A 16,708-nucleotide genomic window follows, 5' to 3' on the forward strand; every position below is an offset into this window, starting at 1 on the left:
TCCAGCCTCTCCAGAAGTACCCTAACTAACTCCTCGCTAACCCCTGGCCCAGGCGTGTCTCTCCCGGGGCCCGAGGGGGGCCCAGCAGGGAGGTGGCTGAACCGGTCCCTACTTAGGAAGACAGAGGCAAAGAAATCGTTAAATATGTTAGCTTTGTCATCTGGCATGACGACTAAGTATGCCATCACCTGCTTATAGTGCTTCCACAGCTTATATTGGCCACATGGGCCAATCCTCCAGAAAAAAAAATGGACGTTAATTCAACATCAATTCCAGAAACTCTCAAAATCTACAGCACAGCATTTAACGTTTATGGACATTCTTACCTCAAAATAGCTATCCTTGAACAACAAAATGGCAAACAAAAACCCCAATACATCATCCACAAACTGGATTGTATTAACCTTGGTCTCAAGAGGTTTGGATTCTTATCCATTACCTAGACTCCTACCTGGACTAGAATGGCCCAACCAACAGGCAATATGCAGGCAAGCTACGTAAGACTGAGAACATAAATCTTTCTCTTTTGCTGAAGCTTGTCTAGTGGGCAAGAGGATAAGAGTCAGAAGGTCAAAAAGGAGGGTAAGCAAAAGGAAATATGAAGCCGGCCTTGTGAAGTGGACATTTTCTTGACAAAGAGGGATGGATGAAGGGAGCCATAGACTCTGCCCCTGTAACAGCGTCTATTCTGGATCTTCGCTGTTCTTCATTATAAGAACTTAAGGTATGCCATATTGGGTCAGACCAATGGTCCATCTAACCCAAACTCCTGTCTCCTGTCTACGGAGCCATTGACACAGACGTGTTTCTGGTGCACTTTACGGACTCCCCTGACACCTTCCCCTCTTGCCAACAGAAGGAGGACCTGGCACATGCTTACCTCAAGCATGCCAGGTTGCAGCTTCTCTTCTACCTCCTTCAGAACCTCCTGCTGAGATTCTGGCTGCAACTCTCCCCACACCTTTTTTGTTACACACTTCCTGTCCATGGCCCCACCATGTCCTAGGACCTCCTGGTCAACCTCCCCCTGGCTCTGGCCAAGCTGGCCATGTATAAGACCAGGAAGGAGGCTCTGGCTGGGAGGAGCCAGGCAAGTATGTGGCTGCTTTCTTGGCACTTCTTCACTCATGTCTCTAGACAGAGTTTCACTGATGAACATCCACAAGCTCCCTCAACTCCTTCAGGGGGCAGTGGGCACTGGCCAGTGTGTTCTGTTTGGTGTCCACTTCCAATGCCCTGGTTAATAACCTATAACCTCACTCCTGTTCCTGTTTTCTTTTTTGTTGTCCTAAGCAATCAGTTGATGTGTCCCCAGTGGCCCTCCTCATTCAGAGAGTTTTATAGTTTCCGTAATGGGCAATAACCCACGCAATTTTTACTGACACATCAAATAGGCCTGTCTCCTGTCTACAGAGCAGTTGCCATGGACATGTACCTGGTGCACTTTATGGACTCCCCCAACACCTGCCCCTTTTGCCAACAGAGGGAGGCCCTGGCACATGCTTACCTTAAGTGCACCAGATTGCAGCCCCTCTTCTGCCTCCTTCAGAAACTCCTGCTGAGGTTCTGGCTGCACTTCTCCCCACACCTTTTTTGTTATGCACTTCCTGTCTGTGGCCCCACCAAGCCCTGGGACCTCCTAATCAACCTCCACCTGACTCCAGCCAACCTGGCCAGGAAATGAGGGTCTGGCCAGGGTGGAACCTGGATAAGCATGGGGTTGCCTTGTTACTCCATTCATATCTCACGCAGAGTTTCATTGATCAGCATCCACAGGCTCCCTTGACTCATTCAGGAGGCAGTTAGCGTTGGCCGGTACACTCTGCTCAGTGTCCCCTTCCAGATCCCTTGTTATTAACCTATGACCTGACTTTTATTCCTGTTTTCTTTTTAATTGTTCCAAGAAATCAGTTGATGCATCCCCAGTAGCCTCTCTTATTAAGGGAAGCTTACAGTTTTTTTGTAATGGGCCTAAACCCATAACCTCATAGCATCAAATAGGCCCATCTTTGACACTGGCAGCAGCGGATGCGATACAGGAAGACCATATGGAAGAGAGATGTGAAAGGTTAAACATCTGAATGATAAGTATATTTATACTGGTAATGCATTACCAGTTAATGTTTAGCATGGGGTGCAGTCCGGTGGGGAAGATAAGTGGCACAATGCCTCAGGAACAGGAAAGCAGCAGGGCAAGCAGGAGAGAGCAGCAAGAAGATGGGGAGAAGGCGGAAGAGGGGCGAGGGGGAACTAGTACCCATAGCTAGTCTGCTCCCTCCCTCCTTCACCTGTTGCTGCAGCCCACAGCTTAAGTGGGTTGTTGTCTAGTGAAGAGGAGGTGGCAATGGTAAGCCCCACCCCACCCATCAAAGGCCCTAAGGAATGGCTCCCAGGAACAGCTGTGTCTAACCAGGTCTGTGCACGGCCCCTGGCTCCCCATGCTGCCCTGAACAGGCAGCTGCAGCTCCTTCCCCACGGTGGGGAGACAAAGGGCAGGGAAGGACAGGACAAGCGCCCACTCAGGGCTTTGTACCCCCTAGCAGGGACTATGTGTTATCAGTTAACCATTTAACAAATATAATTAGAGGAAGTTAAATGGGTAATTTTTTTAACAATATTAACATTCCTAATTTGCAACAGCGTGTATTTAAAATGATCTATCCCTTTTGTGTGGGATCCCTTTTTTGATAGTCAAACCCTCCTTGGCATCCATCATCATTGGTGGGGAGTACACTGCTTGACTGCTTTTGCATTAAATAATCACTCTAGACATCTTAGCACTAGACATTTTGTGGCTGTTACACAGGGTGGAATAAGATAATGCTTAGTAACCTATATGGCTAAAAGCCACATCATTGCCACTTGACTGTTTTACAGATGGAATAGGATCTGATCCGAAAACATCATCTTTGTTGTCTTAGGGAAACTTAAGTTGAAATAAAGAATTCTGGGCGCAAAAAAGTTTGGAAGATAGGGTAAAGATTAGTTTTGAAAATTCCTGAAGCTTCAAACAAAAACATTTTAAAAGTCTTCTGCTATCTTTAGTATTTTTACCTAAAATATTTATATTTTTAAATAATACAGAAGGTTTGATTTTTCCAGCCCTGACATTAACCTCAGTTTCAGTGTACTTTTGCAATTACTAACCTCCAAAGGAATATTCTTCCCCAACTACATATCCTTCCCAACTACATATCCAGTATCTCTGGTCCAAGTGTTCTTTTTTTCATGGTATCATCGTACTCCATGTTTCTTCTAAGCTTCTACATTTTTTTCATTTCAATGATCAGATGTTCTTTCTTAGCTAATTACTACTTAGTATAGATAATTCTAAAGCAGGTTGCTGATGACATTCTGCTCTCCATAAGGAAATTATAGCAAACATCTATTGAGAAATGTAGTTTATTTTCAAATTTTCTTATGTTGTCTGCAAACCCTCTCATTTCAAATTCCTTAAATGAGCGTAAGCAGGCTCTTATTTTCCATCACAAACAGAAATATAAATCAGTATATTTACTGATTATGACATAAAAATGCACTACAATCATATAAGACAGATACTAAAGCAAAATGTAACCCTTTGGACAACTATACTGACTAACAGGATATGCTGCAAGGTTTTGTTACTTCCTAAAGAAGTAACTCAGGCTATCAGGTCAATAATGGAACTTGCAATAATAATTCTAAAGCTCCATATTCAAATTTCAGCCCCTCTCCTTTTAAGCAACCACATGTGAACCATTAACTCCAAAGTCAGAAGACAATAGTAGACACTGTACAGATCTAAAAATAAGGAGATGAAAAATGACAGAGTTGAACCCCTCCCATCAAAAAAGATCATCACTTTCGTGACACTTTTAGTCTCTAAGTACGTTCCTGTGAAAGCCATCAGGGTATTAAACAGCTAAGTGTTGCATAAATGACTATCATTTAAAGGAAAGCTCTTTTTTCCTTTTAAAGTAATAGTAAGACAGACAGCAGTAGAAACTAAAGTTCTCTATTCAAAGAACAAGTATTGCATGGAAGTAGGAGTATAAATTTCTTAAGCTGTCCTCCCAGAAGTTTCAAACAATTTTGGAGGAACCACTTCTGAGAATCTGGTAGGAGTTCAGACACCAGTCCTATTCTAGCCCTCATTTCTCAAATCAGTATTATAGATATCAACTGTGATGAAGAACCTGAAAGTGTAGTTATTAGACACATAAAGAACCACTAACTTCTTTAAAAACGGCACCAAATAGATGGAAAGAATCTGTGGTTATTACTAAATCTGCAGTTATTACTATCATAGCCTAGATTCAAACCAGAGACCTCAGTAAAAGAATGCAGCCCATTGCTGATTAATAGAACCAGCCCCTCAACCAGGCAAATGTCCTCTTAAAGAACTCTTCTCCTGTCAACATGCATGGAATTTAACTTCCATTAGTATTAATAGGAATGCCCATTAGGAATTGCTATCTAAATGATAGTAATAATCTTCTGCATTAATTGGAAAATTGAATATGTTTGTAAGTAAACTGTCATTTGTGGTAACATCTACTTAACTTTAAATGCTAAAAATAAATAGTTTTAGAATTTACTTATAGAATATTTGGATCAGTGCTTTTGTAATGTAAAACAGGAAGTCAGAACAATCTATAAAGGTGCATGATGTACAAGTCGGTATGGGGGATCAAACTAGAGACTATTTGACAATTATGCAAAATTCACAACTATTTCTTGATGACACTGAATAGTATTATTTTGTTTAAAGATGTAACCTTATTTCTTAATAGAAAGTTATGAAAACAGGGCTTTAAGAGATGCAATCAACATTCAGGCATCTTCACAAACACAGTACTACTTACTTTCATTAAAAGCATACTCAAATCCTTCAAGAGTATCAGGAAACTCAAGTGGTGGCTCATCTTTTTTCATCAGTTCATCCAAGTCTATTCTAGACAATAAATCTGGGGAAAAAACAAGCATCTTTGTATAAGTGCCTTCTTTTTAATCAACAACAGTCATTTTTTCAAGATTTTAAGACCTGAAGGGTCCAGAATGATTGTTTACCATGACCTTCTGTAATAATACAGCCCATACATTTCCCTGAATTAATTCATGCTTCAAATTCAATAGCTATTCTTGAACTAGAGTCTATCCCTTAGAAAAACATCCAATTTCAGTTTAGGTTTCCAGTGCTGGAAACTCCACCATAACTCATGGTAAGTTGATTCAATGAAAAATTATCCTCACTATTAAAAATATGCATCTTATTTTTAATCTGAATTTCTCCAGCCTCAGCTTCCAGCCCTTGAACCCTGTTAGCTTACACTGACGGAAGGATTCCCTATTATCATTTTTTTTTCCCATGCAGGTATTTAAACCGTGATCTAGCCACCCTGTAACCTACCCTTCATATCCTAGTACCTCATATTCATTTTATCATCAGCCATATTGCTCAAGTCTATTTTAAAAGTTCCTGCTTTCTAGGACTAAATGTCCCTATCCTGCAACTATCAGTTCCACATGTATGAAGGTATTTCTAACCATGAAAAAATAAGTATTGTTTGTCTACACCCAGTTTAATCAAGTAATTCAGTTCACTTGTAACAATGGTCTTCATTATTTATCCTTTCCCCGTTCTTTGGGTCATCTGCAAACTTTAATTGAAATTTTTGTCAACAGCTAGAAAAAAAAATATATACATATTATCTCATTACTAATAAGTAGCATGTGGCCAAGAAATATGATGATACAAAGATTATTCCCAACTTTTAACGTACATTAGCTCTGCATGTTATTTGTAATATTTTAGTTACATGCCCTATTTTATTATAGGGTCACGGGAAGACATTTTAAAATGGGGAGAATTACCATGGTTCAGCTGAATCTACTGTACATGTTCTGTTTGTCCACTCCTAAGTGAAATTTAAACTGGGGCAGCTTACCCTTGAATGAAAAGTTGTTAAAATGGCTTTGGCTTACTGCACAACAAAAAAGGGACCGACACAAGTTATAAAGAAGAACCAGCTGACTTGTGTTTATGAGCAGCAAACCCCCATCTCCATTAGAAAAGTATAAGTCTTTATCTGTCCATATCTTAAGTATACTGCATTAACACTAACACCTTCATCAATTACATGTGTTGTCCCATACAATACCAAGTTAGTTGGGCAAGACCTATTTCCCATAAAATGGCATTGTCTGGTATTAAATAGATTTCCCTCTTTTTTAATTATTTATTAGCTGAATCCTGTATCAACCATTTCATTATTTTGTTCAGGATTCATGTCAAGGCAACAGGACTTACAATTTTCTGAATTGTCTTATTTAACATTTCGAATTTTTTGCACAATGTTAGTTTTCTACCAATCCTATGAAATTTCTCTGATGCTCCAAAACATCCTCATCCAAGTCAACTTCATGTTTCCAACAATTCTTCAGAGTATGGAGAGGTGTTCTGTAGAGATAAAAAGTGCCTTGGCACTTTGCAGCACTACAAAAATGTAGCAATCTGGGGGCAAACAGGCATTCCAACACCCTGACAAGAGAGCTACAAAACTGCCTCAAAGGTCAGCTCTCCAGCCACAAGATGATAGGGGACTGCCCTTTTACTCCCCGCCTGCCGTTAGGACAGCCTAATTACTGCCAGAATGCCCTCCCCTCTGCCAGGTTACAGTAAGGGAATTCTTGCCTCCACTTCAAGAGTCCTTGTTTGGGTGGCTAATAGGAAGCCGGCTGTTCTCCCTCCCTTTGGAGAGGTTGGGTGGAGGTAGAGTGGAGGACTGTGTGTTGCTGTTGGTTTTAGAGCCCCCACAGCACTACATGCAACTGTACATGCATTAAACACAGCACTACAAAATGTAACACTTACAAGAAGTTCCTCTTTGAAATGTTAGTATTTTGTAGAACGTTCAGCATCTTTGTACCACTAAACAGCTTGAACGGCTGTACACTCACTTTGTGTAGTGCTACGAGGACATATTTAGCACCACAAATGTAACATCTGCCCATCACCTCAGTCTGCTCTCCTAAAATCATTTAGTTTTATTTAATACCCTCTTACAAGTGATTCACTGGCTGTAGTCTTCATTGTGTAATGTTGGGCAATTGTTTATCTACTCCAAAGGACATCCTATAGGGTTTCACAAGTGTCAACATCCATGTGCCTATACTATGGTACTTGATCACCCTCATAATATATACAGTAAAATCCCTGTTATCTGGCACGAGTGGGGAATGCCGTGTGCCAGTTACGTAAAAATTCTGGTTATCTGAGGCAGATAACGCGGAGCGGGGGGGGTGGGGGTGGCAGCAGCCGCACATGGAGCAGGGCTGGGGGGATGGCAGCAGCAGCACAGGGTGGTGGGTGGCGGCGGTGGCCACCGTCCTGTGAAACCTGCTCCTCCTTGCCCCATGTCTGGCCAGCCAGAAATTCTGGTTTATAGAGTATTCTGGCTTGTAGAATGCCAGATAACAGGGGTTTTACTGTAACTGATTATGAGACCATGAAAAGCATGGGACATGCTTCAGGAAACAGTATGCTGACAACTCATAAAAACCCTAGTTTTCTAGAAGGGAAATTCAGATAACAGCGAGCATACTAGTTGGTAAAAGATAAGCCTTTGAAAGATTTCTACAAGTTGCTTTTGCTAGCTATAATGATGGTAGAGTAGAATAGACATGTGTCAAAAAGAAAATTTGCTATAAGATAACAAGTTTAAAGAAAAAAAAATCTAGCTGGTAGCAGCAGAGTCCAAGAATTTGCTTATTGTGTATGCTTTGCTGGGATGGTGTATCCATTTCTCTCTCATAACTGAGCTGTCCCACTGTGCTGATGCCTCTACTTGAACCTATCTTTGAAGACCACACAGAAAAGGACAGGCACCTGTTTAATGGCATGGGCCATTTGAAGCACACTAAAACTTATTATTATTATGCAGAACTAACTTCCTATATTCCAAAATTCAATTTGAAGTGCTAATTTCTAGAGTCCCAATTGGCCTGGGTCTTGACTACCTTAATGACAATTCTCAACATTCTCCTGCCAGAGCTAAGATTAGCTGAAGTGATAATTAACCTTAACAGTGCCTTTACATTTGATCTTAATCATTTTAGGGCAGAAGTGGGAAAGATATGGCCTACAGGCTGCCAAGAGATTTTATCCAGTCCATGGCAGGTCCCTTGGCCCCGCCTGTCCCAGGCGCAAGGGGGTAGCCCAAGCCATGGTGTATATGACTAATTCTGCCACCCACAGGTGCATAGCAGGGCTGGGGAGGCATAGCAGCTGAACTTAGCTTCTTGGCAGCCCCAGTGGTAGTGGCTCCTTCTGGCTGCCACTGCCAGTGTTACCATTGAGACCAAACATGGCCCTGCTTCCTGGGCATGCTGGCCTGTCCACCCTGCACCCACCACCAGGGGCTCCAGATAGAGCAGGCGTGCAGGGTCTTCATGGAGACCAACCCAGGACTCCCACAGGCAGGCAGGGAGTGGCATCTAGGAGCAGGGCAGGGCTAGGGTTGGGACTGTGGGACAGCCTGGAGCAGAGCTGCGATCTGTTCCCTGCACATGCCAGTGACAGGCACCAGTTCCCAAGCAGAGGTGTGCAGGGAGCAAATCGCAGCTCTGCCCCAGGCCCCGGCCCTATGTTATCACTGCCCAGAAAATCAGGCCCCAGCCCTGGCCGCCCATCCTATCCCCAGATGCTGCTTCCTGCAGCCCTATCCAATCTACACTCTGCCTGCATAACAAAAAAGGCATACCAGAGGTTAAACAATAAAACAAATATTCTTAATCCACTGTTGCGAAAAATAAGAACACAAAAACATCCGCCTAGAAAAGTGCAGGCTCAGGGGTGACCTGGTGGCTGCCTGCAAGTACGTAAGGGGTATGCATCAGGATCTGGGGGAACATCTGTTCACCAGAGCACCCCAAAGGATAAGGACCAATGGTCATAAACTCCTCCAAGACCATTTCAGGCTGGACATAAGGAAAAACTTCTTTACTGTTGGAGCCCCCAAGGCCTGGAGTAGGCTCCTTCCAGAAGTGGTGCAGGCACCTACTCTGGACTTATTCAAGAAATGTTTGGATGCTTATCTTGCTGGGATCCTTTGAACCCAACTGACTTCCTGCCCCTGGGGCAGGGGGCTGGACTTGATGATCTTCCAAGGTCCCTTCCAGCCCTAATGTCTGTGAATGTCTTTCTCCAAAGATAACCTTTTCCAAGGGCAAGTCATTCCACCACTGCCCACTACAAGAAACAGGATTTGAACTTTCCTCTGAAGCAACAGATATCAGATGCTGTTAGAGAAAGGATGCTGCAACTGGTCTGTGCTCTTCCCAGATGGAATGAATAGTAAAGAAGCCAGAGGCTGGTATGCATGCATTACTATTCATTCCATCCAGGAAGACCACACACCAACTGCAGATGCTTCCTCAGCCTGACAAAGGGTGTTTATACCCAAAAGCTTGCAAACAAGCATTTTTACAACTTTTTAAGTTGGTCTAATAAAAGATATCAGATTTACCCAAAGAACCTCGTCTGCCTATGTCCTTAGACCAACACGGCTACAACAAAGCAATTCTACTTCCTCTTCTTAATCTAAAAAAAAAATGCCTCTGATGTCATTTACATATGTAAAAGACAGAGCAAGAGAGAGGCAGAAAATAAGCCTGTACCTTTTAGTGCAGTAGTTTTTTCTTTTTCATCTGGTCCTCCTTGCTGGAGTTGAGCCATCTTTATCCAAATTGTGAACAAAATTGAAGTGATGAAGGAAAATGACATCAATCTTCACAGGATGAGCTAAAATTAATCAGAGTTAGGAATCAGTCAATTAATTGACTTTTGTTTCACAAGATATTACTTGTGTGTATACCATTAAAAATGAAAAATGACTCCAGAAGTTAGTTTCCTACCTGAAGAAAAATTGCAAATACATTTGATATACCGTTGATAAATTTAAATTTAGGGTTGACATTTATCTTTCCTTTAATACATCGATTTTCATACTTAAAAAACACAACTACATCACAAAAAATTAAATAGTTTTACTAAAAAAATGTAATTCAATCACACAATCCCTTGCAATCATTGGTAAAGGATTATTGGTACAGGCTTCACTTTCAAAGGAGTAAAGTTTGGCTTATTGGAATTTAACTGATCTTCCATTTTTGGTGTTCCTCAGAAAGGTATGAACTACAAACCTCCTATTTTTCCCAAATGCCTATGATTTATAATTATTCAAAATCACAATAAGAAATGAAAGATACAACCAAGAACAAGTTATATTATCCCAAAATGAAACTATAATTACCATTTATTATACTTTTGCATATAGAACTAGATTTTACTAAAATTATATACAATGGCTACAGTTAAATTACACAGCCCCAATTTAGGAGCTTGGAAAGATGCTAACTTTACCACTCATTACAATTAAGTTGTAGCCTAAGGAGTCACAGTGCCAAGAGTATAAAACAATTTGTCTGTTTTTCTCTTCTCATTCTGATATATTTTTACCCCTTGCTTTCGTTGTTGTGGCACAGCTGGTTCATCTAACTAATGAAGAATTTTATAAATCCCCAAGTTAGTTTTCCTAATAAAAATTCAAAGTTATCAGTCTGCATGAGCACAGGTAAATGCTATTGAAAAATGCAGCCAACATGCAGTTTGATACATTTGATAGACATTCATACGTGTACTTGACGCAGGTTATTTGGCATTAGTTATCTGATATGGGTGACGTTACAGAGAATCAAGTAGCAGAAGGTTTTTACTGGGACATGGGGCTGACATATTGTATAGCTCCTGATAAACACTATTGGTTAAATATGGCTTTGCTAGAAATGGTTAGAGTTTAAAGTATATTCAAAACATCTCTTTTGCCATTTTGTTTTGTGGACTACATAAAGCAATTATCATACCTCCTTCTCCTTTACAATCCCAACAGAAAATCTACTAGGTATAAATAAAACTATAAATAACATGCCATGTGTAATCTTTATCAAGTCCGCATTTAAAAACAGAAAACACAGGAATTTCTAGGATGCTCTGTTTACTCAGTATCTGAAATTTATAAAGAACAAGTATCCAGCTATAGAGCACCCTCAAGTTATTTAAAATGAAGTATCATAAGCAGCAAGATTCTTGTAGTTTTTTTTCTATTTGGTAGCAGACAATCATCTCAATGACTTTTTCCACGCACCTGAATTTAACACTTACAAAGCATACTATCACAGCAACTCACATTTAAAAAAAAATAAAAAACAGATACGTATGAACCTCTTCTCTCCTTTCAGCTCCTTGATTCGTAGTTACAATTTGCAGTTGCTATTTGATGTGTCCTTCCCACGAATGTACCTTATCATAGCCATGTCTGCAGAAACCACATTTCTATAGCAGGTTGGAACTGGTTCCAATATTGACTAACCTTCCACCAGAGACTTTACAGGATTAAACCTGCTGTACTACTGGGTCCCTCCAACTTAAATTTATAAGTAGAACACCCAAACTAGTTTCTTTTCAGGTTTGGTAGTTCAGTGCAAGACTACCTAATTAATAGGAACATTTAACAGATAATATATGGTAAGTATAAGGGGTTTAATTTTATTATTTCAAACTCTCAGAAACTGCCATGTTTTCTGTCTCTGCAGATTCTGAATGCTCTGGAGAACTTACATACCCATTTCCTTCCTGTAAAGATGTGACAGGTTTTAGTATTTCTTCTGGTTTAAGTTTTAAAAAAAAGACCACATTATTAATTTAGAAGGGAATTGGCTATCAACCAGTACTTAAAAATCTAAAATCTTCCTTAGGTTCAGTAACCCACTAAGCATGGCCTGTGGGACAGCATTAATTTCCCTTGTACTCATACCTAAAAATACTCAACTACAGCTACAATGGCAACACACTCTAAGAGACTTCAAAATGAAGGTTCACCAATTTGCTTCTCCTGTCTTCTAATATCCCTACACAGGTTTTGCACTTCTCCAAGTCTGCCACGCTTCAACAGGATTTATTTTAAACAAAACAAATGTGCACATTTAGTTAACTTAGGTTTTTACATGGTAAAAATAAGGCTACGTATAACATCTGAAACAGGAAAATAATAAAACTACATAGGGAAACAATAAATAGTCCTAGAATGCATCCAAAACAAGTAATACCATTTAAAAAATTAAATTACTCAAGCTACAATCAAAAAGTCTGGTTTCTCATGAGAGATCGTTCTGAAATGGTTGTAAATAGAACACTAATATTCAAAACGCTGAACAGAATGGATTAACGTCCATCAATATGTGTGTTTCCAAAACAGTGGTATCATTATCTGTAAAAACAATTCAAGTATTTAAAGAAAAAAATTAAAACACAAGTCACTGTAAGTGCTAGAAACTAGGATGCCCCTGTACTGTTCTGCGTGTTTAGTTTATTTCAAGGAAACTAAATTAACACTGTAGTTCATGATGTTATTTATGCCCAAGTCTTGCCTATGCAACAATTTAAATTTTTATTTTAACACGGGTTAGTGGACTAGGTTGCAAGTTGCACATGTCTTCAAAAGTATGCTACAAAGTCGAGAGAAAAAATATAAGACTTGTCTGAACATGGAATGAACCTGTCAAATTAAAAAATAAGGTTGAATTAATAAATATAGTGGACACAGCACAATAACAACATCTAAGTGAACAATAGGACTCTGGGCATTTTGTCTCTCTGTTGGAAGACTGGATTTTGTCTATCAAATGAAGAGCTTGCCACTCAGAAAAAGCAGGTACCTCAGAGGATGACCTGCCAACCTGGAAGATCTTGAGAACTGAATTCAGCTTTGAGAAAAAACAATTTACCAGTTCTTCAGCTACAAGTGAAAAACTGTAATAGCAGCCACTGGAGGGAGGACTTGGTGTTAGAATGAGGATAAAACAAGCACAGAGTGTTCTATGTATTGTTTTGTCTGAAGACAGCATTTTGTTGAATTCTTCTCTGATATTTGCTTAAATGACAAATGCAAGAATTAGATGAGAGGGTTACATTTCCTTCCTTTGAAACACAGATGTTGATTCAGCTAGAAATTGTTGGTGCACAAATGAACACAGAGAAAATTATAAAGCTGTCTGAATGGTTACTTGAAAGCAAAAGCAGGAATTACAGATTATTCAAAGTTTGTATTTCAAGCTCCTGTAAGGATATCTAATAAGGCCAGATCACTCTTTGACTATTTTGTTCCACAAGTATCACTACTAATATTTTTTCATTGCATATTCAGTTACATTATCTGAAATCTGTCTGTTTTTCACAGATACAATCACTTAGATAATCCTTCCAACAAAAGGTTTTAAATGGTCATTTATTTCCATTACATGTGACAAGCACACTTCTGAATAAATAATAGGTACTGCTCCACCTGCAGAAATATTTAAAAGTAAGAAAGCTACTTTACAAGCACTCTTATTTATTTATGCTTATATTGGTTTTCCATGCAGAACCAGCACATATTTTATTCCACAGCATCCAGTGAGGTTTCTATAGCTCTTTACCCTCAATGATTAGCAATAAAGAGAAGAACCCAGTGTGAAATATATTTGGGTTTCACTGTTATTAATAAATCTTTTAGTAGGGTGTACAATATACAAAAGAAAGAGAACTACATTCTTGCCATTAATACAAGAGAAGAATTGGTAGCTGCAGAAGCAAATGTCCATTTAAACCAACACACAGGATTTTGTAAGCATAAGAGGATGACCTACATATTTCATGTTCTCATTTGTAGAGTGCTACTAGAACTTTGGGTCATAGAGTTTGAAGATACAGCTCTTCAGTGATCTTCAACCTGTGGTCAATGGACCCCTGGGGGACAACAGACTTAAGCTAAGGGGTCTGCGAAAGATGACTATGATCGATCCAAAACATGTGAATACCCACATGTACAATTCAAAGGGGTCCACACCTCCATTTGAAATTTCCAAAGGGGTCCGTACCTCGCAATTTTTGGGGGGTCCACAAATGAAAAAGGTTAAAAATCACTGGTTTAGCAATACTACACTTCAAAACAAACAAGACACCCTAGTATGTCTGTGTGTGTACCCCCAAATACAAACAAAAATTGTTTCCACAGTGGCTTCAATTATTCTTCTCTGTAACCATTTAGGCGAAGAAGCTGTCAAAAACTTTATAAACTAGAATATCAACCTAGTCTACATTTTACAGCAGATGGACTCAATTGGTGCATCTAGATGAGCATGCACATGCATTTCCACGCAGACAAATAGCAGTGGCACACAGCTGTGCCACTGCTACTTGTCTACAGGGAATGACTGTGCAAGCATGCTCCAGTGCACAGCAAGTTGACCAGGTGGGATAGGGGAGCCTGAGGCCAACACTTGGGCTGGCCCCAGCAGCCTTACCTGGGGAACTGGGAGCCTCCCGGGGCCCCAGCAGTGGTGATCCACAGAGCCTGGCTGGCAGGAGAAGCATGGCTCTGGCGGCCAAACTCTGGTTTCAGGTGGCACACACTGCCGCCCCCTTTTTTTTTTTGGTGTGGGTTTGACACTGGGACACCAAGATCTCCCAGTGTCAAAAAACCCCACAGTGCTACAAATTAGCAGTGCAACAAATGCCTGCATGTGTAGCACATGCAGTCTGCAGTGCCGCAGATAAGTCTGCGACACCACAAACAGTGTGTGCACACTCTTCTGGCCAGCATTGGGCACACTCTTCAAACCCAATGTTTTGTGACTATCCCTAATATAGGCCACATAAATTGCAAACGCTGTAATTATTTAAGTGAAACATTAAAAAAGAAAACCTTCAAGTATTTTTAAACAGCATGATTCCATCAAATGTATCTGTACATAAATCTGAGCACAACTCAGCAGAATTCGTCAAACACACTGCTTCATTAGAATGCAGCACAAGTACAGCCTGCTCTTTGCAAAATGACATGCTGAATGAACCAGAGGAGACAAAATATCAGGTTAGATTTGGGTGATGTGACTGATGACTGACTAAATCAGTGTTTCTTCACTGGTGGGTGGCTGGTTGCCATCAAAGGTTCTAATCTCCTGCCAGGAAGCCCAGGCAAGTCCAAAAGAAAAAAAAATGTTGTTTTCAGTAGTATTTTATACTTAATTATCTTCAACTTGACCCTTTAAAGAGTCCTGATCTATCTTTTAATGTGGCTGTATAGCACTTATTACCACTATGTCCAAACGTCTTTCAGTTGTTCCTAAACTACAGTCCATGAGACCAGAAAAGGTCACCTGTGAATTGTACTGGCTCTTCTTCTCAGCTCTTTTTTTATTAAAGGTTTGATAATAAAGGTGCAAGGTGGCCCACAAGAAATTGAGAGTTCACAGTTGTCCATTAGTACAGAAAGGAAGGAAATCATTGGTGCTATTTTAGGTGACATGGGTGCAAACACCTATAGTTCAGGTTGTATACTGCTTTTCACACTAAGATCCTATTTTAATTGTTCACTATGTTATCAAGCTTTAACTATTCAGGGGGACACTTTACATTCTGCTTTGGACTGATGTGGGTTTTTGAGGAAAAAAATCAGCTAAAATGGTTTAATTATGTCCAAGAAAAAGATCAGGTAAAACAACATATACAACTCTTTGAAAGAGAAGCTGTAACTAATCTTTCTTTGGAGTATATGTTTGAAATTCAGAAAGAGAACCAACATGCATGTCAGGGACCTGCCTTTTGTCATCCCTCGGAAAATCTGCCCAATTTTGGCCAACTTATAAGCATTAAAAAAAATGTAGTTTGTGTAAACTGGCACAAATGCAATACTCTTCAATTCCTAGCTTCTCCAAACAATTTCATCAGTACAAACAAACTTCATTCTCTCATTAGCAGGGATTCTGGTTTTCTCTGTTTAAAAATCACATATTCTCCGATACAAAAATCACAAATTCTCCAATTTAAAAACTCTAAATCTGCACTTAAAGTGAAACCCCACTATATAGATACAGATATCAATTGAACACAATGTTTAACTGATATATTTACAATTTCAAAGCAATTTGGGAGCCTACCAGTGCCTCAATCACTATAATAAAATAAAGCCTAAGGATCTATAAATGTTGGTATTTGATTTGGGGTTTTTTATCATGGAAAAATCAGAGCTCTCCCGCCCCCCTTTAGTCACCAGGATGCAGGTCCAGGCTTCTCTCTGCCAGCCCACACAGACCCCCAGCCCTGCTGGTGCCCCTCACTCCCCACCCTCAGCCCCTCTGCCCCCCAGCCCTGACAGAGGGGAGCTGCCTGTTACAGGCAGGGACCCAGGTCCACAGCCCCCGGCCCCCCACCAGCAACATCCAAGCCCCAGCTGCTACCCATGGGAGGAGGTGGCTGCTGCAGCAGAGAAGCAGAGCCCCCTGGGGGTTGGATGTGGGCTGCTCACTGAGGGTGGCTGGGGGCTTCCTGCCCTGCTGCTGCTGGGAGCTCTGCATCACCATGGCAAGGCACCCCCTACCCACCCAGCACCAGCAAGGGACACAACTGCACACTACCGTCTCCACTGCTGCCAGGTGGCCAGATGGCGCTCCACCAAGGCAGCGCAGGGCTTGCATTTTCTCCGCCCAGCCTCGTTCTGCCCTGCTGCACCAGGTGCCACCCCCTGGGCTGCAAAGGGGGAGAGAGAAGGCAGTAGGGCGGGAGCCCAAGCCCGCAGTGGGCAGCCCACCTCCATCCCATACACAAATCTGGGAGGCATCTGCTCCCAAG

At 40.9% G+C, this 16,708-nt stretch overlaps 1 protein-coding gene across 5 annotated transcripts in view; it reads right to left on the reverse strand.

Annotated features, from left to right (window-relative positions):
• The window catches only part of FAM172A (family with sequence similarity 172 member A), a 405,744-nt gene that overhangs the window by 354,536 nt on the left and 34,500 nt on the right, over nucleotides 1-16,708 (reverse strand). For 3 of the 5 annotated variants that reach the window (XM_019532373.1, XM_019532374.1, XM_019532376.1), the window contains 2 exons: nucleotides 9,661-9,784; nucleotides 4,848-4,949 (listed from right to left, as the gene is read on the reverse strand). In XM_019532373.1, coding sequence (XP_019387918.1) covers nucleotides 4,848-4,949; nucleotides 9,661-9,766 — 208 coding nt within the window. In that variant the 5' untranslated portion in view covers nucleotides 9,767-9,784. Of the gene's footprint in view, nucleotides 1-4,847; nucleotides 4,950-9,660; nucleotides 9,785-16,708 lie in introns of those variants that run through there. The other 2 variants (XM_019532375.1, XM_019532378.1) reach the window with 2 other exon arrangements.

Source organism: Crocodylus porosus, unplaced genomic scaffold (genome assembly GCF_001723895.1).
Source record: "Crocodylus porosus isolate Cpor-Errol unplaced genomic scaffold, CroPor_comp1, whole genome shotgun sequence".
Lineage (NCBI taxonomy): Eukaryota > Metazoa > Chordata > Crocodylia > Crocodylidae > Crocodylus > Crocodylus porosus.